The 23,842-nt window shown below is 43.2% G+C and overlaps 1 protein-coding gene across 3 annotated transcripts in view; it reads right to left on the bottom strand.

Annotated features, from left to right (window-relative positions):
• Itk (IL2 inducible T cell kinase) overlaps positions 1-23,842 on the bottom strand; it is a 95,091-nt gene that overhangs the window by 13,238 nt on the left and 58,011 nt on the right. For 2 of the 3 annotated variants that reach the window (XM_010622288.2, XM_010622287.3), the window contains 11 exons: positions 23,211-23,339; positions 19,653-19,693; positions 15,751-15,902; positions 12,248-12,313; positions 10,976-11,030; positions 6,523-6,605; positions 4,628-4,761; positions 4,173-4,247; positions 1,581-1,752; positions 956-1,172; positions 1-65 (listed from right to left, as the gene is read on the bottom strand). In XM_010622288.2, the coding sequence (XP_010620590.1) occupies positions 1-65; positions 956-1,172; positions 1,581-1,752; positions 4,173-4,247; positions 4,628-4,761; positions 6,523-6,605; positions 10,976-11,030; positions 12,248-12,313; positions 15,751-15,902; positions 19,653-19,693; positions 23,211-23,339 (1,189 nt within the window). Of the gene's footprint in view, positions 66-955; positions 1,173-1,580; positions 1,753-4,172; positions 4,248-4,627; positions 4,762-6,522; positions 6,606-10,975; positions 11,031-12,247; positions 12,314-15,750; positions 15,903-15,992; positions 16,041-19,652; positions 19,694-23,210; positions 23,340-23,842 lie in introns of those variants that run through there. The other variant, XM_010622289.2, reaches the window with a different exon arrangement.

Here is a 23,842-nt window from a genome sequence, read left to right as displayed (position 1 = left end):
CTTGTCATCCCAAAGTCGGACACCTTGATGACTTGGTTTTCTCCCACCAAGCAATTCCGGGCAGCCTGGAGAGGAGACAGCAGAGAAAGGCAGACTGTTGATACAGTCAGTCATGAAGGGGTCTCCCTTCCTCAGTGCCTTTGCTTCGCTGTGTGCTGTTGTACAAAGGCACCAACAGGCTTTACAAAAACTAAGGTTCCCTGGCGCGCGCTAAAAGTAAGTGCAAAGCAGAATGCGACTGTGTAGGATTCTTTATCAGGATGTGTAGGTTTATCTTAATTCCTGGATCCTAACTAGGGGACAGATACAGGTGTTGTCCAATCAATAACATGCTTGAACATAACCTGATATGACAGAAATGCTGACACTATGGGCAACAGGAAAAAATTGATTCCCAATTTAGATTAATATAAACTATTTTGAGATGGTTCAACCGCTTAGAATTACTCCTCACAGGGGAACCTGGCCCCTAATTAGCAACAGAGGTTGTGCTAGAAGGGCCTTTGGAGATGAAAGACTCCAGTGGGTGTCACATGTGAAAGAGCCTGCAAGTCACACGGGGGTGACACGAACAGTCCTGAGACCCGAACACCAGAGACTCTGGTAGATCTTTGCACACCCTAAGAAAAAATGAGCTTGGCCATTTCCTTCTTTTATCAGGAAGAAACCGAAGCTCAGCAAGGCTAAGAAGGAGTAGGTGTTAGATCCATTGTGGAAGAATGCAATCCAAGACTCACAAAGTGTAAGTCAGACGCAGGGCTGGGTTGAGAGCACAGATCTGAGTGGCCATGGAACATTTTCCTATCAGGACCTTCTGAAGGTGGGGGTGTGGAGGAAGACGCTAAGAAAGGAAGAGAGGCAGTGTGTCTTTGCTAATGCATTCTCAGTCCTGGTAGCTCTGCATTTAGTGGGATGTGCCCCTTCTTCCTTCACCTTGTAGGCCACATGCACATACCAGATCTCTGTGGATGACGCATGCTTTTTCCAGGTAGGCCATGCCCTCACACACGTCCAGGCACATGCCCAGCAGGGTCTCTGCTGCAAAGAGCCCCCGCTGATTGCGTAGGTAATCTGATAGGCAGCCATGTTCCATGAACTCAAACACCAGGCAGATAGGGGCCTGCTCCAGACATACACCAAAGAGCTGGACCAGTTTGGGGTGAGAGAGTTTCCTGGAGAAAAAAGGCAAAGATGAGATGGGCCAAACTCAGTCCTTTAAGAGTGTTGAATACTCTACAGCACTAAATGGCTGAATGTCACTTTGTTCAACTCATGGTTTGGAGAAGAGAGTTCGTCCCCTCACCCAGAGAACAAAGCCATTGGAGTCAAGAACTGAAGGTAGCAGGGAGTCACCTCGTTTGCAAGATAAACAGAGGCAGTGCAGCTGGCATGTCACAGATCAGAGGAGAGATGAGTAGAACATGAAGCTAGGAGACCAGGGTGAGGAGGTTCTCTTTGTTCTCTGTGCAACAGATGCCACTGCTGAGATGTGAGCAGGGAGGGGCACTAGCACGATTTATAAAGAACACAGCAGCAATCACCCTCCCCGGGGGTCTGCAGAGCCCTGTACGGCCACTCACATCATGACTTCAGCCTCCTCGATGAAGTCCTCTTCGGACATAGCCCCCTCCTGAATGGTTTTGATAGCCACCTTGTCCTTGTTGAGCCAGTAGCCAAGGTGAACCAAGCCAAACTGCCCACTACCAATCTCTTGCACGAAAGTGAGCTCTGAGGGGTGGATCACCCATTTTCCTGGAAGAGAGAGAAAGAGTGTTTGGGAGCAAGCAAATAAGTCACAGGGCTACCAGAAAATGACAGAGTCTTCTCTGAAATTTTAGCCTATAGTTAGTGCAACTCAAGGATGGCAAAGGGTGAAAATCCTAAACTTGGAAGTACCATAGGTAATTATCCTTCCCCCCAAACAGTAACATGGAGTATGCATCTAAAATTGTTAGAAATGTGTATGTGGAAGTAACGCAGAAAAGAGAAGGATGACATCAATCAAGATGGAAAAGAAAGTAAATGAAAAGATTATTGCAAGGTCCCAATCATTTGCTGTACCTAACTATAAATTTGTATTGTTATTTTTCACACAGAACAAATTTCAGCTGAGTTTGCCATTCACTCACTTATTCATTCATTCATCTATCCACTGAAGGCATCCACTATACACACAGAACTCTGGTGGGTTTAGGAGAAAAAAATTTTTCTTTTTCTTTTTTTTCCAGTACTGGGGATCGAACTCAGAACCCTGCACTTGCAAGGCAGGCACAGGGCCCCTGAGCTAAATCCCAGGCCCAGGTTTAGCAGGAATAGTGGTTAGTGAGTACAATCTAGCAAGCACAGTGTCTAGAGCACGGTCAGTTCTCCATAAATATCTGCTAAACAAATGAAGGGATGTGAGCTCAGTTTTACCAGGGACATTATAAGTGGCCAGATACTCTGAGATCTTATCTAGCATGGGCACTTGAGGATTCCACAGGGACTCTTATCTTCATAGGGATAATACAGATGCATTATCCTTTTCTGATGCTTGTTCTAATACCAGGAATAGCCTGACTTCTTTCTTTCAGCCAGACAGTCAAGAACAAACTGTATGGAAGTGTGTAGGTGGTTAGGGGAGAAGTGTTTACCTCTGACCACCCGTGTCAAAAATCACCTAAGGCACTTGTTCAAAATGCAGACCACACTCTCAGGGTGTGTGTTTTGCTAAGTGTTTGGCAGTGTGTAGGAATCAACATTTTTAATCAGTGTTCCAAAAGGTGTTGGTGCACACTGAAGTTTGAGAACTGCCATCCTACGATATACAAAAAGGTATGTGGTACTTGTTCAAGGGATGTAAACTCAAATGCCTTTAGGTTCCAGGCAGATAATCCCAAATGAGTGATGCAGTTGTTCCACAGGACAAGAGTATCATAGACAGCTAAGTTAGTTAGAAAGGTAATAGGCAGTCAGACAGGGCTGGGCCTCAAGGAAGTCAGGACAAAGGGTAAAAACACACCACACCTGTGGCTGGGAGACACATCGGCTGGAGGCCAGTCCTCAAGATGACAACAAAAGGACCAGGCCTGCATGCTTCCCCACAGGACAAGGGAGAGCACCTAGTCTGGTGAAGTCTAATAGGCATCAGTTGCCTCAGGGGTGACCAAGACTCCCAGATCCATCACCTCCCTGAGAATTTCTCTGTTCTGTCCATGCACTCCTGCTATGTGACTTGGTTCCCCATTGGGTCACCTTACCTAAGTGACTATACGTCTAACCTTATTGATTGATCGTAGGTGTTACCCACATTGTACCCACAAGGGTGCTGCTCTATGAAACTTTCCTGTAAAGTGGGGTCCCCAGCAACCCGTTTGGGGCCCCTCTTGTCTCTCTCAAGAGCTATATCTTTCCCCTTCAATAAAGATTTTCCTACTCTTACCCTCCGTTGTTCCTATAATTCATTTTTTACCTTTAGAGAACATGAATTCGGCGTATCAAACATCTCACAGATTTCATCTGCTATATCAAGAGGATGTAGAGTTTGCTTCACTGGCGATGCTAAAGGCATTTTAACTCTGTATTCTTCTGCTTTCCTAGAAATCAAACCCACGTTCTCTACTACTGAGCTGCACCCCCAGTCCTCATAAACTTTTAATACTCTGCTATGCAAACATTTCTGGATGCTGCTAGCACATAGCCTTTGCAAAATGCCCAACAAAGTAGATAATAAGACCAGGAATTTACTCAGTGGTTCCACTGCCTGCCTCACAAGCACAAGGTCTTGAGTTTGATCCCCAGTACTGGAAAATAAATAAATAAATAAATACATAAATAAGTTCTAGAAGATAGATAGAAATACAGTGCTGAGGCATCGTTGCCTAATATGGTTCCAAAAGCATTAGTAGAGTGCTTTGTTCAAAGTAGATACTTAATAAGCACTGCACCCACAAACTCTTTGTTAAAACCAAAAGGATATTGATTAGATCTATGTACTCATACATTGATTTTACACACACTGAAAACATTCATCAGTGCTGCCATGCCTATATATACAGTATACCTGTTTTGATGATCACTTAGAAGCCTAGGGAAGAGTCAGGCTCATGGCAAATCCACTTCGCATTTGTCCCTGACCTTCAGAGACATGAGTTTTAGCTCAAATGCCTAACATTTTTTGTCATATTGCTCACCATATCTTAGCCCTGCGGTCACCGGGGCTTTCTGCCTCCAGGAGCAAACTGGATACCGGAGTCGAGTGACCAGGCCTGGGTTGATTGAAAAGCCAAAGGCAGTGGTTAGGGCTTTGCTGTAGCAGCTGTGCAAAGTAAATCACCAGGAAAGAAATCTGAAGAAAAAGATACTTTCATTCTGGAAAACTAATCCCAAAGCCTGATCCCCGAGATTATGCTCTCCTCTGGCAGATTCACATGCACAGGTGGGCAGGTGGTGAACATCATTTCCACGGCACAGTTTGCTCATGGAAGATGGGTGAGATCATCAAGCATTTGACATCCTCCCCTCTTTGCACATTTAGTTATTATTTATGGCCAGCTTCTCTGGAGTGAAGAAATCAACTGGGGCTTTCTCCCTTTCTTTCTAAATTCCCTGCAAGGAACCCCCTTTGGCTTTTCCTTTTAGAACTCACCTCCTCCATTATGCTGGTGATAATTGATGAGGAGAGGGATGGAGTCAAACACATACTTTTCAGCCACATAGTAACGCTTGGGGTTGTCATTTGTTTCTTTGATGTGATAGTGCTTTATACAGGGGTTGTTCTCACTTTAAACAAATGAAATATGGTGATTACTAAGAAAACACTCAGACATAAAACATCTACTCTTGTCAGATTTGTATTATCTTTGCTGTGTAATCTCTCATAAGCATGGCAGATGTACCGTAATCCTGACAGGTTGGTTGCTGGCGCCATCACTGTTGTGTTAAGAAGTACTCTGAGGCTGCACCTGGCCCCAGGCGGCAGCAGGGCAGTGACAGATGGGTTCACAGCCACAGAATGGGGGAAAAATGCTGCATGTTCACCTTCCCTGCCCTGTGGGTTCATGGAATTGTCGCTGTCTGTTGAGGAATCCTTGCTGGGCCCTTCGTGCTCACTTGACTTTGAGCAGAAGAGTTAGCGTGCTGGGCACAGTTGGGGAGAACTGCTCTCATGGTCAGCCCTCGGCTGGTGTTGGGATATCAGGAAGGCTGTCACAGTTCCCCATGCGGGAGGCTGGATGTGATGAATCAGTGTCATTGTGGTCTAGGCTCAACCTGAGTTTTCCTTGTGCGAGTCTGGAATGTTGGGAGGTGCTGGACAGAGGGAGTGTACTCAACTGGTTTCCAGTAAAAGCCCTGTACGATGAGTCTCCAGTGAGTCCCCTAGTGGACAACGCTTCATGTGTGTCGCTAAATTAAGCATGTCCTGTGTGACTCCACTGCGAAAGATATCTTAGAAGCTGCATTTGGTTTCCTATGGATTTTGTCTGTGAGCCTCTACCTTTTGCTGATTTTCCTTTGTATCTCCTCGCTGCAATAATCTTAATGAATGTTATTCTGTGTGTGAAGGGTCGTCCTCATGAATTCCTAGAACTGCTGGTGATTTGGTGGACCCTCATCACAGAACTTAGCTCGCATTCTGTCCCCATCAGGTATTAGGGGTTTCAGGTCACTCTCTTCGCTGTCCCTGGCTATGACACAGCCTCGTCCCCTCTGTGATGCTCACTGTGTCCTTTGCCTTCCTGGAACAGTGGCCTTGCTCCTTACCACCTGTCTACACCCTACCCTTCCTCCAGGTCCAACTTATGTCCTCCACCTTCTGATAAACATTCCCTGAGGATACCCTGAAAATCATTTTTTTTTTCCTCTTAATTCTCACTGCATTCTGGTCCTTGCCAAACCGTTTCATTCTTATCAATATTGTAATGAGAAGAGAATTTGAAAGCTAGATGGGCTCTTAGATGCCTCAGAACACTCAGTGGAAGCGGGGGCTGCCTGCAGGTGATGGTCTTACGATCTTCCAGGATGGAGCATGGAGTGGGCATGACCACTCCAGCTGCCCTGACGGGGAAGCACTAGCTCTTTGAGCCTTGGTCTCTTCTGTCTGAGCTGAGAAGGGTAATACCTGCTCCCAGGGGTTCTTAGCGTTAGAAATTGTGAAGTTCCTGGCACAGAGTAAGGAATCAAAAAGGTTTTATTAGTACAGCCAGAACTGGAATTCGTATATTTTCACTTCCAGTTGGGAATAACATTTTTGTTACTTTATATATTGAATGAAATGATATTCTCATCAAAGGTAGGGCTAAGCGTTCTGTTTCGTTAGAGCTCTGCTATTAGACATGCTAATGAGGAAGAGGACCTGGCTGGCATCTAGTCTCTGCTCTTTCTCTTCAGTTCTGTCCTGAATCTCTTTGGCCTTGACCTTCTCAGATCACACCATTTCTGGTGAGCCTCTATTTCTGCACTGATCGACGTTGCTGTGTGTAACCCGCCCTGCCTCCACCTCCCCAGTGTCCCCCTCTGTACTTCGTGGAGTCAGCACCATACCTTACAATGGCCTTGGTGAAAACAGATACGGTGTATGTTCCTGGAGTCCTGGAATCTCGCACCATGAAGGCTCCCTCTTTGCCCTTGGTTGGAAAGAGAGGAAGGTTAATGATCTCAGAAAAGCAGGCCCATGTACACAACTGTACTTTTTCTTATGGAAGGAGGAAGTCCTGCTTGGCATAGAGTAGATTTTCAGGAAGAGGGGTTACCATTTCACTCATTCATTCCACAGCAGTTTCTTGAGATTCTACATGGGTCAAGTTCCAGGGCTGATCCTAGCCATGAATGAAAACAGACGGATACAAGCCCTATCCTCCTTGAGATCATCATGTACTAAAAAATGCAGGTATTTCACCAAATGCTGCAACCTGGACATTATTGTCCTCCATTTCCAAGAAGTACACAGAGTGCCAGAGAGCTTAAGTGGGTTTTCTACCCACCAACATGTGTAAGCAGTAGAGTTGGGATTTGAACTTTGGCATGTGACAAAGCCCATGACAATGCTGCTACTGCTCCAAGATGCCTCCATTCAACAGGTGTTGAAAACAACTTCTCCATTCCCTACATGGGCAGGAAACTTCCCATCCTGGAAGCATCATCAATTCCTGAATGACAATATATTTCTCCGGCCCTTTCCAGAGTATTGACTTTGCTGTAGGTCAGGAGGAAACACATTAAGCTCCTGGCTTCATAATGAAAGTGGGAGAAGGGAGTGCCCCAAGAATGTACCTCTTGTTGCCTTGAACATTTTGCCAGCTCTGGTGAAATATGCACAAGCAAATGGATGTGCCAACTTATTTATTCCCCGTAGGAATTTTAAAATCGGAACTCTGTTTTAAGTAAGTCCTGCATAATTCTCTGTTGCTACCTAGCTCTAAGTGTGCCCTGGTAACATTTGTAAAGCCTATTATTTATTTAATGTAGACAACATGAGAGCCCTGAGTGAAGGTCAGAACCAGACAGGAGTCTCATGTGGCAGGTACACAGAATACATGGAAGAAACTAGATAGCATGTAGAACAACACAAACTCATTCACCCTCTGGTCCCAAAAGTGGGCGTGCGCACACACACACACACACACACACACACACACAAATACATGTAGAAAGTCATGCTTGCTTCCTATAGCTCGGCTATAGCCCTGCAGGGGATGGGAGTGGGAGACAATTGCTCTTTCATCACTGTATGTCCTTGCCAAATCTATAATCAAACACGTAAACTTTGGGTTTGTGTAATAAACAGACTCTTGAAATCCCTAAGTGCTCCAGTGTCTCTTGGAAATTTCAGGAATCTATTTTAGAGCTGAAAGTTCAGATTTGATTTCTGCTTTTCATTTGCAGCCTTCATTTTCCAGGCAGAGTTTGGGCTGCCCTCTCTTACTACTGCGTGAAAGCAGAGGAAGAATCCCTCAAAATGAGAAAGTTACTGCATTCCTTTTTCTGAGATGACCTGAAATAGTCCTTTCACTTTGTCTTTTGCACACATCAAGTATATTTTAAGTATTTTGTATATCATGTGTTATTAAATTCAGGAGGCTGAGTTATAAATCTTCAGAAAACGCTAATATGTCTTTTGCACTGCTGACCTCCTTGTGGGTCTCTTGCCCACAAGGAGCTGTGTGAGAAATCCTGGGTGTAGTAAAGAAAAGGAAATCCAACCAGATTCTTATTTTTCCTGTTTCAGATATAAATGCTGTTTATTTAGCAATATATTAAAAACCTTTTTGGGCCGGGGATTTAGCTCAGCGGTTCGGTGGCCTGAGTTCAATCCCTGGTACCAAAAAAAAAAACCAAACCCAAAAAACAAAACAAAACAAAAAAAAAAAACCTTTTTGATTTTGTCTTATATATCATTCTTTTAAATATTGATTTTTCAAAAATTAGATTTTTTTCTGCCTTTGGGGTCAGCAGTTTATCCAATTTCTGATGTAAAAGTGATCTCTGGGACATCCAAAGCCCCGGGTTAGGTTCTCTTGTTTTTAAGAGTAGTTTTTCAACCACAAGTTACATACAGTAAATTTTCCCATTTTACGTGTATATGTCAATGATATTTAGTAAATTTACAGAGTTGTACGACCATCACAATAGTCTAATTGTAGAACACTTGCATCTCCCCCAAAAGAAATCCCTATCCCATTTGTACCCCTGCCACACTAATGTGCAGTCTCTGATTCTGTATGGCTGCTCATTCTCCATATTTCATATAAATACAATTACAGAATATGTGGTCTCTTGTGATGGGCTTTGTTCACTTAGCTTATTGTTTCCAGGGTTCATCTAAGTGGTAGCAGGTATCAGTACTTCGCTCCTTCTTATGGCTGAATAACGTTCCCTTGTCTGGATCTACTACGTGTGTTTATTCCTTGGTCAGTTGCTAGGCATTAAGTTGTCTTCGAAGAGCATGTTACAGGTGTTATAGGTTGCATTTGGTGATAGCACCAGGAGACTCTGGTTTGGTCTGAAGCAGCCAAGGGCTCTGATGAAAGTGTATCATATGCTTTACTGTATGTGCTTTACTGCCCACTTCCTTCAAGGAACTCAGAGATAGTCACAACCACCAAGATATTGGCACCTCAGAGGTCAGTACTCCTATCACTGCTATGCAAGGGGGTACTGACTTGTGCATCGCAGCCACTGAAGACCATCACTCTCTTGGAACATACCCAAGGTCTCACTTTACTGTTTGCTACTTTATCCAGAAAAATAAAGAGGCAACAAGAGCAAAAAGTAACCCAAAGGAGGTGATGTATCACCCTGGTGGCATGGAAAAATAGAAAGTAATTCATATATTTCGTTATTAACACTGACTTCATTAATTGGTGTGTGTGTGTGTGTGTGTGTGTGTGTGTGTGTGTGTTTAAAGAAGCATCCCTGCTTTAGACTAGACAGTGCCAATTATCTGCTTTCCAAACTTATTCCCCACTTATCTGCCCTTAATACAAAGGACATGGACTAGATACTCTCTAAGGAGAATTTTAACTTTAACATTGTGAGTTCCAGCTGTTTTCTGATAAAATGTATGAGCACTGAGCCGGTGTGGTGGCGTACACCTATAATCCCAGCATTTGGGAGGCTGAGGCAGGAGGATTGTCACAAGTTCAAGGCCAGCATGGGTTACATAGTGATTTCAAAGCCAGCCTGAACTATAAAGGGGACCCTGCCTCAAAAAACTGAAAAAAAAAAGTGTGAGTGAGCATCTATTTCCTCCTCTGTAAAATGACTTTTATAAGGCTGCTGGGAAAATTAAGCAGAGTGCATAGAATAGTTCCTGGAATATAATCCCAGACAAGGGCTGTTAGGGTTGTTCTTAGCCATTATTATTGCATGCTATAATGTATCATCCATTGGAAGCATGAGTTCCATTTTCTGTCTTCATCGAGGCATGTGGCTGTGTTAGGAATACATTTCTTTCTGTCTGTACAACTCGAACATGGTCTTATGGAAAATATTCACCACAAAGGGCAAGTTGTGAGAAGATGGACCGATGGCTGTGGCCTTGTCACATCATGAAACAAGCAGTGTGCTTCCGAGGATCTCTGACGTACAGTCAGCTTTCATTCTGAGGTGGATCCTTTCTCATCTTGAAACAGACTACTATTTCTGATGAAATAGTGTCAGTGCATTCGGGTGACAGCTTAGAATCTCAGAAGTTTGATAAACCCATGCTTTAGATAAGGCTCCTGCCTGAAGTTCGGGTCAGTCGGTGTGTGAGATGCTGAAAGTATACCAAGTGATTTACTGAGTACCTACTCATTAGGAGCTACATCTCTGCCTGGATGGGATTAAGTCAGGAGAGAAAATCAGAAGAGCCACGGCAGAGTAAGAACAGAGCCAGGGGAGAAGAAATAACATTGCACCAAGAGGTTCTAAGGTGAGGGAAACAATACTTCAAGCTGAGGGACTGGGAAGGCTTCTTGGAGGACGAAACACTGAAGAATTGACAGGACACAAGTCCAGAAGGAGAAAAGATGCCCGCAAACACTACTGAGGTGGAGCCAGAACAGGGACCACAACCCAGGACAACCTCACTTTACCATGCTTTCTGTCTTTTCATGACTCTCTCCCTAACCCTGATATCTCTGGGTAAGGTCAGCCCTACTGCTCATTCTGCAGAGAAGAAACTGCCAATGAAAAATAAGGGAAAGCAAGTGGTATGATACTTCCTTTGGACCCAGCGTCCAAGCAAAATCTGCTTCCTGACCTAGCAGAAAATTGGACCTACTAGAGGAGGCTCCATAGATCCCTGCCACTGTGAGGCTAATATGACGGCCTAGGGCCCTCCTCAGGTTTCTTCTCTAGCACTTGCTGGTCCAGAGGGCCTCAGGAATATTCGTCACCAGACATGAAAACTTGTTAATCTAACATGCCAAACCACTGCACTGGCATAAACCACAGTATGGCTGAAAAAAACAGCCATTTATTTGAAGTCAAAAGACAGGGTAAGGAGACTTACAGTGTCCAAGAGAAGTTTTTCAGCTTTGTCTCTACTGATGCTCTTATTGTACCACCTGGAAGCAGGAAAAAGTCACGTGTCAATGGTATTTTTTTAAAATTTCATTTTAAAAATAAAATAATGCCAGAAAAATCACCTATTCACTTTCTGTTTCTATCAGCATTTTCTAACTCAAAAGCAAAGGCATGGTTCATTTCTAGGTAGTAAAATGTTTACTTGAGGAGGAACAAAATAAAACAGATTTGGCAAAATATTGATAACTGTTGCAGCTGGGTTTGGGGACATTGATCATATTATTTTCTGTTTTGTGCAAGTTGGAGATTTTCCATAATGTAGTCTTACCAAACATTTAGTTTCTTCTCTATTTCATAAGTCAGTGGGTGGTTATAAGTAGGAAAATATTAGCACAGCTATAAAAAGTGAATACCAGTTTGAAAGTTCAGCAAATATCCTTATAAAACAACTGTCGTTTTTTCCTCTTTAAGGCTTGTCTTCTAGATCTTTTGCAAAGTAACTGCATTGTTTTAATAATTTTGTTAGCTGATGAAAATGGCTTAAAAGTTCACCTTGTACTTTCCCTGCCCCAATCTTAAAACCCCCAAGCTATTTCTCCAAGAAGTTCTGGTTGTTTTCAGTGGGGAGTATTATTTAGGATCCAAGATCTGAGCAGTATGTGTAAGCATTGTGAGTAAGGTATCGCTGCTTCTGGACCGCAGTGGACTCTGAGCTAGGATGTGGATGTAGATGGTAGGTACTTGGGCCGCTACAATTGCATTACACTGAACATTCAGTAGTTCCGTTAAGATCATACCTGTGTGAACCATCCTCCTAAATGACAGCTTACAAATAGTTTCCACAGTCTAAACAGACATTTAATATCTACTTGTTTGTATGTTGCCCTATCAGAGGTGTCACAGTAAACGAAGTGTTAAGTCAGTTTATATCTGAGCCAGTGTTCATAGCCTCCCCGCACCCAGTATTTCTGGAGTTCCTGATAGAATCTTTTCTTTTTACTACAGTCTTCTCAGGTTCCTGAGAATCATTCCTTTGATAAAAAGGGAAGGTAGTATATACCAATCTCCTCTCTTTCTTTTATTGTTTAGTGGGTCAGATAATAAAAGAGAAGAAAGCATATCAAGGAAATAAACCATCTGGTGTTTTCATAGTCAACCATAACTTACTTAATCTAGGGAGGATTCCTTAGTCTATATCCCCCCCGCCAAAAAAAACCCAAAACAAAACAACAGCAAAAAAAAAAAAAAAGTATCTTACTCATAGGTTTCCAAGTTATTTGGAGATTTTTCTACCAGATAACTGCTTGGAACATATCCTTCATGCCTGTTACAAAAGAAATAAGGAAATGAATGTTTAGACTAATATAGAACTAATTTGTACATCTTCATTTTATAGGTCTACTCCATCAAAAGTCAATTCCAGATGAAGAAGTTTTATATTATGTAGTATTTGTGGTAAGATATATTTTACAGTTTTAGGGCAAGAGAATTGGTAAAAGTAACAAAAGCTTAACTTTTAAAAGCAATAGATTTCACTATTAAAATATAATAAATAACAAGTGTCCATTTTACTTTAAAAAGCTCTGTTTGGTGACTCTCCTTATTGTGAAATTCCCTGTACTGGAAAAAACATTAATTTTTAGATTCTATTTTTTAAAGGAACCATCTTTTCTGTGTGAGAATCAGTATTTTTCTACTTTAGGGCCATCATCTTATAGAATTAAAGTAATTAAAGAAGTAATTTTCCAACTACAGATCCTAAAAGATGATCCCATTTGTATTATAAGCTTTTGAATTCAAAACTCACTAACTGAGCTCCTTCAGCTATATAAACAAAAGAAAAAAAAAGAGAATAAAATAAGATTGCATGGGGGTGGGAAGGCAATTGTGAGGAGGAATTATCTGTGCACAAAAAAAGCATAAAAATTAAGAGCATCAACATTTTTACATTTATGAATAGCTTTGCAGTTTTCCAAGCCCTTTCATTTTCATTACTTATTTAATACAAGAAAGAGAGCAGAGTCCCTTCCATTTTCTGGGTATATGACTCTTACCTATAAACCAAAGTTAAACTAAACTATTTTCATGACAAGCATGTAGAATCTATCATGGTACAATTTCTTGAAGGATTGAACGTATAGATTCAGAATCATCCTAAACATAGTAATCCAGGCTAATTGAAGGGAATCAGCTTGAGAAATTTACCAATCCTTTTCTGCTTTTAGGTTTTTTTTTTTAAATTTCCCTTGGTTTCATTTTTTTTTTTGCTACACCATATGCATACAATTATATTAATAGAACAAACTATTTTGCTGTTGAATGCAATAAACTTGTTATAATATGCCAACCTAAATTGGGTATTTCCAGAAATGATAATCCTTATCACTTGTGTGTGGATATGTAGAATTTACAAAGCCTTTTCATTTCCATCCTTTCTCTGATAGTTTTTCCACCCTGTGAGGCAGAAAAAGCTGATATCATCTGCATTTTACAGATAAGGAAAGGGATTCCCAGAAGGTAAGTGACTTTACCACAGTCACATATGAGCAGAGTCTGATACTAAAGTCCAAATCGTCTTTCTCCCCGTGCACATGCTTTCCCACACTACTATAAAGCAGAAGGGGAAGTTCCTGGAACACAGCCTGGCCTCTAGGGGCTCCTCTTTCATTCCCTTTGAAGTGCAGATGGAGCTTGTCCAGGCGCCACCGAACACAGGGTGAACTGTCATTGGGGGAAAGACGACCTAGAAGAGTTCCTGGCACAGTAAGGGCCCTAAATGTCAGGTGGCTGAACTGATGCATTTCTGAGTAAGTCCTTGGTATTGGTGGACCAGGGAGTCTTGAATCTTGCTTGCCCCCACTAGGCAGTTGGAAAGGGAAGTTCCAGAGGAGGGCCTTTGATGTCTGCTCTTAGCTAGAAAGCTACTTGCCTTTCAATTTACCGTTCTCCATCTAATCACATTTTACTGACCTCGCCTCTCCTGGCCCTGCTTCTTTGGTGGGACTCGTGAGGATGCTTAAAGAGAAGATAGCTCAAGATTGTAAATTTTAGTGGATTTTAAAAATCAAGCCTTAACCTTAAGAATATTTCTGTGTTTCTTTTTTTCCAACTTATCAGATTGGTCTTTCTTTCCCTCTCCCCCTCCCTCCCCTAAGAGTTAGCTTGTCTATAACCCTACTGGGGGAAGTGCAAATTTGGCAAGCTTCTCGGGGAAATTATTACCAAAATTAAACTATTACATTCTCTGACTCAATAATTCAGAATGTTTTATAATGAATTCAAAAGATTGCCCGCTTCCATCACCAATGCAAGCTCTACATTATATCCTTGTTTGAAATAACAAGAAAAATCCAACTAACTTAAACACTAAATATCCCATCAAAAAATCTTAAAATATTTGTAACTAAACCATACATTCTAACACTATGCAATCATGTTAAAAAGAGGTAGATATGTGTGTTGCTGAGAAAAGATGTCTGAGATATCATTTGAGGTAAGAAAGGCAAAGGACAGAATAAATCATCTCAATATAAAATATAAAAAGGACATTTGTATCAATGTAAATTTGTAGTCTAGGACACACACGAAACTACAAATAGGCTTGAGGTAGGGAGCACATGGAGAGTAGCTTATTTTTCAGATATTCTCAGCTACAATCTTTCTTTCTTCTTTCCTTCCTTCCCTTTTTTTAGTGCTGAGAATCCAGCTGAGGACCTTGTGCATGCTAGGCAAACATTTTGCCACTGAGCTATATTCCTAGCCTCGATTTTTTTTTTCATTATTTTTTCAAATAAAATACATAGGCAAAGCTAGAATTTTTTTCTTTTTTCATGTTTTAATTAATAATTGTGTGCACTAAAATATCAAAACTTTAACATTAATATAAAAGAATGTATTATAATTATTTACAGCATGAATATATACAAATGTTTGCAAATATTTGCAAAATACTGGAGATAACCCAAGTGCCTTCCAAGGAAATTTGCTAAATTAGAGTACATTTATGTGCTGAATTCTGTGCAATCATTGAACTCATATTCTGTAAATCATTCCAGCACATGGCCAAATACCTCTGCTATTACAAGGAAAAAAGCCTCATAAAACAGTATAAATATTATGCGTTAAAGCTAGGGACTAGGATCTATATCTGAGAACATACTGAATGCTAATAACAGCAATTGTGTATTTCACATTAAAGAAGCACTTATAAGATTTTTTTTCACTCAAAAATCCCATACCTGGCAATGAGTATTTGTGCAACCTTGTTTTCTCCAGAAGTCACCTGGGTGGCTATTTCGATGACTGTACTCATGATTAAATCTTTAGTATGTTCTGATGCTCCCTAATTTAATCACCAATCTGTGCCATCTCTACATACCTTTTCTTTCAACCAAAAATAAGCACTTCATAATGGGGTGTACCTCAGCTGCATTTTAACACTCAAGAACAGCGGTGGGCAGAACATGTTCCAAGCTCTCAAACTGCAGATGTCGGTGGAAAAACCCAGGGGACTTTTTGATGAGATCAGGGCTGGGAGTACTGAAGATGGGTACAGAGAACAAACAAACAGAGCAAGTGTTTGCCTCCAGGCCACTTATGAGAAGAGGAAAGAATCCTCCCACTGCCCCCCAACCCTGTTTTCCTTTCTACTCAGTGCTGTGGGCCTGTGGGCACACTGAGGAAGGTGGGTCCGATCACTGCAGCAGAGTCTGATTTCATGGCACCTCAAAGGCTGCGTCAGTAACCACAAAGATGCCTTACCCGTTCCTGTCTTGAACTCTCCACCAGTGAATCTCAGAACTGTCCAGCAGGAGGTACTCTTCATTGCGCTGCAGAGCCAACTCCTGAGGATCATTAGTTTGGTAGTCATACAAGGCAATGACCAGGGTCTCTTCAGGATCCTGAAGTGATCGCTGGGGAAGGGATCACAAAACAAGGCAAAGACATAAAAAAAAAAGGTGAAGTGCAAAGCAAGGCCAGCAAACTCCTAAGCTGTAACTTACTCTGGATCTATGCCAGGTCAATACAATGGCTCCTTCCATCCACAGAGGCATTTGTGGAGATAGTCTGCTTTCCTCTGTTGACCTTTTGCAGAAGCTGGAATGATGCTGCTGAGCAGGATGCAAAGGCATCAGTATCCAATTCTATCTATGAGGTAGATCTCAACCATAGTGAATGCCAAGCAGCCAATTTGCTGCTGGTTTCTCTGCACCATGCCCTGTTCTGCAGCCTCTTGGAAAGAGGTGTAGTCAACACCAAGTCACTCAGCCCATGATTGGCTGATGTGATTTGTGGGTTTGTCCACATCTACAGACTCAGAGGCTATTGGGCTGAAATTTCTGAGAGATCATTTAATTTTCTCTTTCATTTAGGATGGGGAAACAGGCTCAGATGGGGAAACAGATGTGTCCAATTTAGGGAAATCGGTCTTAATGCTTCCTCCATTACTCATACACAAGTTCCCTTCTTTCTCTCGTACCTACTCCGGCCTCCATTTCTGTCTTGCAGTACCATTCTTAGGATGAAAAATTGGGAATGTGAAGAGGAGATCAGAAATCACTCAACAGAGTTCAGGATGAACACAACTTATAACACGCTGGCATATTCAGGGACAGAGTAAATATGGAGAAAGACTGAGCTACTGGCTAGGAAGTGACAGTGTCACAAGTTGTCTAAGTACAACGAAGTATTTGTTGGCATAAAAACACCGAAGTTAAAGGGTGTGGAAGTTTAATTTTACTGATTTAAAACAGCCCCAGATTGGAATCTGAAGCTCAGGTACATTTGGAACTAATGAGGTGGAGGTTTATCGATTTCTACAGACAAGCATGGATACACTGGAGGCTTTTGCTTAGGAACTAATGGAAGGAGGAATAGTGCTCAAGGGCACCTGGAGAAGATGCAGGAGAAAAATGCCCTGACACTACTAGAGGTCCTGCTCCTTGCTTAATCCCTAGGAAGAGAAAAATCAGAGCAAAATTCTCAAGTTATGGGATACTTTCCCACAGGGACATCTAAGGAAGTATTTGGGCTGTTACAAGTTTGATGTGGGGTATAGGTATCTGGTGGGCAAGAGCCACTGCAGAATCCTCTGCAGTGTTCCACACTCTGGGAGACATGCATTTGGTAAGAGTGGGATTTCTTATGCACTGAGGGCAGCTTACACTTAAACCAGAACTTGTCCAAGAATGGCTCACCACCGCAGAAAATCATATCACAGGTGGTGGAAACATTGTGTCTGAGTCACCAATAAAACATTCTTGTATCAGTTGCATTCGAACTGCCAAATTCAATAGAATTCTGCATAGAGGTACAATATTTATACACAGAAATACATGCTATTTAATTTCTCCCCTGTGCTTAATAGTATACTATGGCAGGTATTGGTTCTTTAAAAATATGTGCTTATAAAAGCTGTATTACTTATGACTGCCTTTTCAGGATAACAAAAGGAACTTAACAAAATATTTGTCAGTAAAGGGAGCACTGGGTTTGATAGGGTGGAGAACCACTGGATTAAACTGAGAAAATCAGGGATGGCCTCTGTACAAACAGAAAATCTGTGGGCTTCAGAAGGACTGTGTGAAGCCTACGGTTTCCCGGGCCCTCCATACAGGCCTCAGACTCCATTTCCTGGTCCCTAAGAGCTGTCCTAATCCCAGCGGGGTAGAGCGTGGATGAGCCAAGGAGTCTCACAGAAACACCAGGGCACATGAGCAGGGAAAGGGCACTCACAGGGAGCCTGGGATGGACAAAGCAGACACTTCCTGAACGGCTTCTGGGAAGCTCTTTTGGTTGACTTAGAGGAACTTGATGAGGGCCAAGAGGGGCTGGAATTTGGACTTCACTGTGGAGCTGAGTTCTTTTGCACCACAAGTGAGAGAGACCTGGGGTTGTCAGCTTTTCGCACCGTGGATATTCTACATCTTGACCGAAATATAGCCTCTGTCCCCCTGTGGAGGACTGACTGCCTCTCATACATTCTCACATGGAACAAGAGGCTTACAAGCATGGCTTTAAAACATTGTTTCTTGAGCAGCAACTGCTGCTGATGCTGCCTCCTGCCTACCCTGCCATGGGCTGTTCTCCTCTGCCAGGCCCCTCTGCCATGCTGCCGTGGCTTGCAGCCAGCAGATTATGAACTGAAACCTCTACAAACTGTGAGCTAAAATGAACCTTTCCTCCTTAAAACAAAAACATTGTTTCTCTGTATGCTAACTTGAGAAGTCACGACCGTTCAAGTCATAGAAGGTGAAGAGAAAAGTGACCTCAAGGGCTCAGGATCCGAGAAATCCTGCAATGGCTTTAGACTTGTGCTTGAAGTTAGAGTCATGATCACATAATCATTGTGGAAAGATGTTCAAAACGGTGCGAATGCTGCTCCTCCAAGAGAGCCATATGGTGGAGTACAAGGAGCAATGGACATCTCCCTCACCAGTACTGAGTGGAAGCCGGAGCAGGCAGACTTAAGAGGAGAAGTGTGGGTTTAGGTGGGACTGCAAGGGAGCTGCCTCTAGGGAGGGTGGTGAGAGTCCAGGTCTCTGGAAGGTAGGGAAAGAGAGCTTGCTTTCTGCCTTGGTGTAAGTGCTTCTCTTTTAGGTTGTGAGCTAGCGGGCTGATGACAGATCCAAAACCCAGCTGAGCTTGGATGATTTAGAGTTTCACTGATGGGAAAACTGCCAGTTTTGAGATGTCACCATGTGAGCTGCAGGAAAAAAAAAGAGAGAAAGAAAAAGGAAAAAAGAAAAAAAGAGCAGAGTTCATTCTTTAGCAAGAAGCACAGGGAAGCAGAATTAATATGTTCTGGAAGAGAGGGCTATTACTGAAAGTGGGTAGGTATTGGTGCTGATATGACTACAAGGTAAGGGTATATTCCTCTGCACCCCTTCTTCTGCCTTCTTACTGGAATGATCTTCCACATAGTGGGTGCTACACCAACTAAATCTTGTAAGTCAGGACACGACAGACCAGTGGTTCTCAAACTCAGATGTATCAGAATCACCCTGAGATCTATTTAAGTCCACATTATAGGTCCTTCCATGGAGTTTCAGATGCAGCAGGTCAGGTGGCCACTGAGAATCTGCATTTCTAACATGCTCTCAGGTGAGGCTGATTCCCACCATGGTCTGTGGACCATAGTTTGCGAAGCACCTCTGAAGTTAGAGAACCATCGCATCAGAATCTCTGGGTCCTGCTAAGTGGGTGAATGGCCCTGTGAGGCTTCAATTTCAATCCCCAGTACCATAGATATGAGAGAGAGACAGAGAGAGAGAGACAGAGAGAGAGAGAGAGAGAGAGAGAGAGAGAATGAAACACGAAACTGTTACCCCATGAAGAGGACAGAAGAGATGCTAAGTCTTAACATAGACAGTAAAAGGGTAGAAGTACTTTGAAATATGTAAAGTATTATCAAATGTGTTTCTTCAAAGCACTCACTCCCATTTCAAGGCACAGTTTGATAGCATGAGGGTGGAGTGAAAACAGGGCAGGGTTCGTTTGTGGCCAAACCCATGGAATGGCCCCAAGGACTGATGCGTGGAGTTTGGCAGGATCACCGCAGTCTGCAGCACGCACCCAGGGTTTGAGAGACACAGGCAGATGCCAGTCAGACCGGCAGTGCTACCCCCACATCCTCCACACCTAGAACTTGGGCTCTCACTTACCCTGTTGTCTTCAGGAGTAGGAGGAAGAGGCTTTTTTGAAGCTGAAAGGAGAAAAACAGAAAAATGAAAGTAAGCACGAGACACTCAGTCTTTCAGAGAAAAGGGGCCTAAGAAGAACAACAGAAGGAAGGGGGCTAGAAAGGGGTAACGAGACACGGAGGAGCCAGAATCGGCCTTGGCAGAGCCTGTCTTTTATGTCTTTTGGTTGCTGGTTTCCAATTCCCTTTTTCTAGGAGGTACCAGGAGCTTCCATAAGTCAATATTGGGATCTTCCCTTCCCTATTCCCGGAAAAAGCCTGACTCAGGAGGGAGGTGATGCTTGGGCCCTTCTCTTGGGTGCAGGGATTTCTACGAATCTATCAGCCATCCAAAGAGGGAATGGGTGACTCAGGGGATGGTGACTCACTGGCTCCCGGATGCTGAGGAGGAGGAGGAGGAGGAGGAGGAGGAGGAGGCTGAGGTGGGAGGTCATTGTGCTGCGTTTTGAGTGGGATGGAATCGCTTTTAGTTGCCTTAAGGCAACTGACAGTGTGTTCTCGTTGCCTCGCCCGAACCACACCCCCTCAATGTTTCTCTCCGCCTTTTTCTTTCTGTGGTCATCTCGTGGGCGTCCATACCTCCCTCTCGTTATCCCTCCTCTCTCCCTTTCTCTTTTCTTCCTTTCTCCTTTCTCCTTTCTCTCTTTTCCCCTCTCTGCCTTCTTTCATCTTTTCATCTCCATCTTTCACTATTTCTCCTTTGTGACACTGCAAAGGTCAGGCCTGGGATCAGCGGACCGCAGCTGTGTGTACCCGAAAGTGTGTGTGAGGATGCGAGGAGGTGCTGTACGGGCTTCAGCTCAGCACAAAGATCTCTTTCATAATTGGAGATAAGCAGAAAGTGGGCTCCTTAGGTTGGTGTGAGGTCCTCATCTATACACGAAGCAAACTTGAAGGTGGACAGCCCACGTCAGGAATACGGCAGAGGAGATTCACATCTTGGTTTTGGAGCCCAGATCTGTGCTGACTCCCTAGGCAAGAGCCGGCCAGAGTGTTAATCTGGGTATACAATTAACAAATTACAAGGAGGAAGCCCCACATAATGAGAAGCATGGTTCCCATGTAGCACTCAGACCAGAACCAGGAAACTCACACCCGAGCCCCTAGGTCCAGCATGATGAGCTCTACGACCCTGGGATCCTTCCACCTTGGACATCCTGTGATTGATCTCTTTCTTCTTCCTGTGGCCTTGGTCTTTCATCTTCCCTTCCTCCCTCTCCCTCTGTGTGACAATGATATGAGATGATTAGGGCTGGTTCTAGTTGTGGAAATGAGTGTGACTATGAGTTGGTGTCATAGGTTCGATTTCCTGCTCAACTACTTCTGCTTCTCCGCAGGTACACACACATTGGCTGTATCTCACCCTTGGATTCTTTCGTCTACCAATAAGAAAGACCAGTAGATAAAGCGACCATTTATCCAGAACTCAAGTGCCAGTGGCAGTGTCAAGAGAGTTTTGCAGTCCCAATGAATCTCCCAACAACCACACAATCTAGCTACCTATTATCAGTATCCCCATTTACAGATAAAGAAATTGCCTCAGAGGCCCAGAGAAGTTAAGAAACATATATGAAGTCACACAGCAATAATGGGGCTAGGACTCACCCCAGATGTTTCTTTATATTCCAAAGCCCCGGGCTGATCAGCACTGCACTGCTAATGTGCCCAACACCAAGAATTTATGAGGCTTCACCTTAGATTTAGGGCTACATGGTATGTTCATAGCACAATATGCTTCTAAAAAACTGTTCCCCATTTTGTCAAAGGTATGGTGGGTGAGGTTATTTATTTAAGTCAGAAGAGGTGGTGTAAGAGAAGCTAAGCGTGCGTGTGGAGGGGGATGACAGTGTGCTGCAATGCAAAAGCAACACCATTAGCAGAGCGGCACCCTTGTGGGGGTGGCTGAGAGCTGTTAGCTTGCCATGACCAAGGGTAGTGTGGTGAGTCACCTGGGTGCTCCTAACACCTGCTGTCCCGCGCACAGCACTCTGTTGGGGGAACGTCTGTGCACACTGTGCAGGAAAAGCTGAAATATGCATGGTAACAACTGCAAACCCGGAACCCAGGCTCACAGAACTTCAGACTGGGAAGAAGGCATAGATATTATTTCATTGTAGGTCACTAAGACCTCCCCTACCATTTTAGAGATGAGGACATTAGTGGTCTCCGTGGCCAAGTGACTCCTCAGAGGGCCCATGGCAGATGCTGGCAGAAATGTGGAGAGTAAATCTCTAGGTTTAGAGAGTAAATCTCAAGTCCATGCCATTCTGCTAGCACAGATTCCAAGACTTCCGTTTCTTTCCCTCAAAATACAGGCTCTCATGAGTAGGGCCAACAGTGCTACGGTGCAGTTCACTAACATCTCAGACTAGGTAAGTGTTATTTTCCCTGGCCAATGAGCTGATACTCTTAAAGGACCTTTCCCCCCTCAAGGTGTGAGGTAAGAAGTAGTGGCTTTTAAAGTGCTCCTGAGTGGGGTTGTGACTCAGGAAGCCACAGAAAACCCAGACACATGTGAAATCCACCTTGAGTTGTCAATCTAATATATGTTAGCTTAGGACAAAAAAAGAAATTGACAGATGAGAAAGAAAGGGTAACTATGGTAGAAAAGGTTGGGAGGAGAGGAAAACGGAGCACGGGCCTTCATTCCCATTCTACAAGGGTTCTGCAGAGCCTGTGTTAGCTGTACAACCCTGCGCATACCAAATCATTCAGCTCAGCCATGTCTTTAACATCACACCATCTCCTCCAGAGGGCTGTGAGAACTAAGATAGGAAACCTGTGAAAGTGTACGAGGTAGGGAGGCTGTGGTTCCAAAGTCAACACGTAAGGTGAAATCAAGTTGCATTCCAATCACCAGGACCTGAGCCTTTACGTCAAAGGCCAAAAAAAACCTTCCTATATTTTCACTTTGCCTTTAGACTGCTGACTCTTTTTCTCTGAGACTGGGTAAGTCAAGGGCAAATTTGGAGAGGGGAGAAGAAGCCACAAAGTAAAGTAAAGTTTTTTTTTCCTTCCTTCTTTCTCAAATTGGATTTGTGTGAACACATGTGTCATATGATGTCATTGTAACAAATAAGTGAATATTATTCTGTGCTTATTAGGACTGTGTCTATAATTTAAGACTGAAGTAGACCACACCATTTAAATTTCCTAACATGACATAATAGCAGTGCTTCTCAAAGTTTACTGTGCACATAAATCTACGGGGGATCTCATTAAAATGCACATTCTGATCCAATAGATCTAGGCTGGAACCAGAGAATTTCCATTTCTAATTAGCTCCAAGGCTGTGCTGATGTAGGTAGTCTGAGGACCACATTTGGAGGAGCCAGGATTCGTAAGACTTCAGCTTTGAGGTGAAAAAGCATGAACAGGCTGGTGGGAAATAGAGATGAGGCTTTTCTTCTGAAAATGCAGAATTTGTGCATTCATCCCATGACACCCTCAGTGACAGGGCACTGAGAACTTTTCATCTTGACAGTGTGTTTAAAAGACGAAAGAGGTTTCCCAGTCTTACCATTCTTGGTTGGGTCATAGTGCGCACACCCTGCTGCAAGCTTCTCCATCTGAGAACAGCACCTCCACCTTCCATCCATCCAGAAATTAGGGTGATACTTGGATACCAGACTGTTATTATTCCTTGTTTCTGAAAGGAGTTGACACCAGCAGAAGAGTTATTTCCATGTCAGTCTATGAAGACCACCAATTCTAAGACTCCCTCATATTGGACCCCACTGTGTGGCCTGAAAGAACATCATCCAGAATGGTCAGAAAGTGGCAAGCAAATTCACTGTGCTATTTACTGAGGGAGGTGCATTGATTTAACCATCAGTAGACCTGGGTTCTTCTCTGGCTAGGCCTCCAGTTGGTTGTGTGTCCTTGGGTTGGATATACCTTCTTCTTGAGCCTCCTTTTTCCCCACTAAACGATAAGATTGGTAAACTCATTGTTAGGTCAGTGGGCCCATAGTAATGTGATACTAGTAATGGGAAGAAAGGGTGGGATTTCCATCTCCTCACTGCCTGCATCTTCAACCATAGCAGCTTTGCTTTATACCTTAGAGATGTGTGACCCTGACCTAAGATTTTGGTGGGAAACAAAGGGATTCTGTTCCTGCAAAAAAAAAAAAAAAAAAAAATTTTAAAACCT

Source organism: Fukomys damarensis, unplaced genomic scaffold (genome assembly GCF_012274545.1).
Source record: "Fukomys damarensis isolate Sample0158 unplaced genomic scaffold, DMR_v1.0_HiC HiC_scaffold_9, whole genome shotgun sequence".
Taxonomy (NCBI): domain Eukaryota; kingdom Metazoa; phylum Chordata; class Mammalia; order Rodentia; family Bathyergidae; genus Fukomys; species Fukomys damarensis.
Note: the sequence above shows the minus strand (reverse complement) of the source record. Positions and strands in the feature narration are given on the sequence as shown.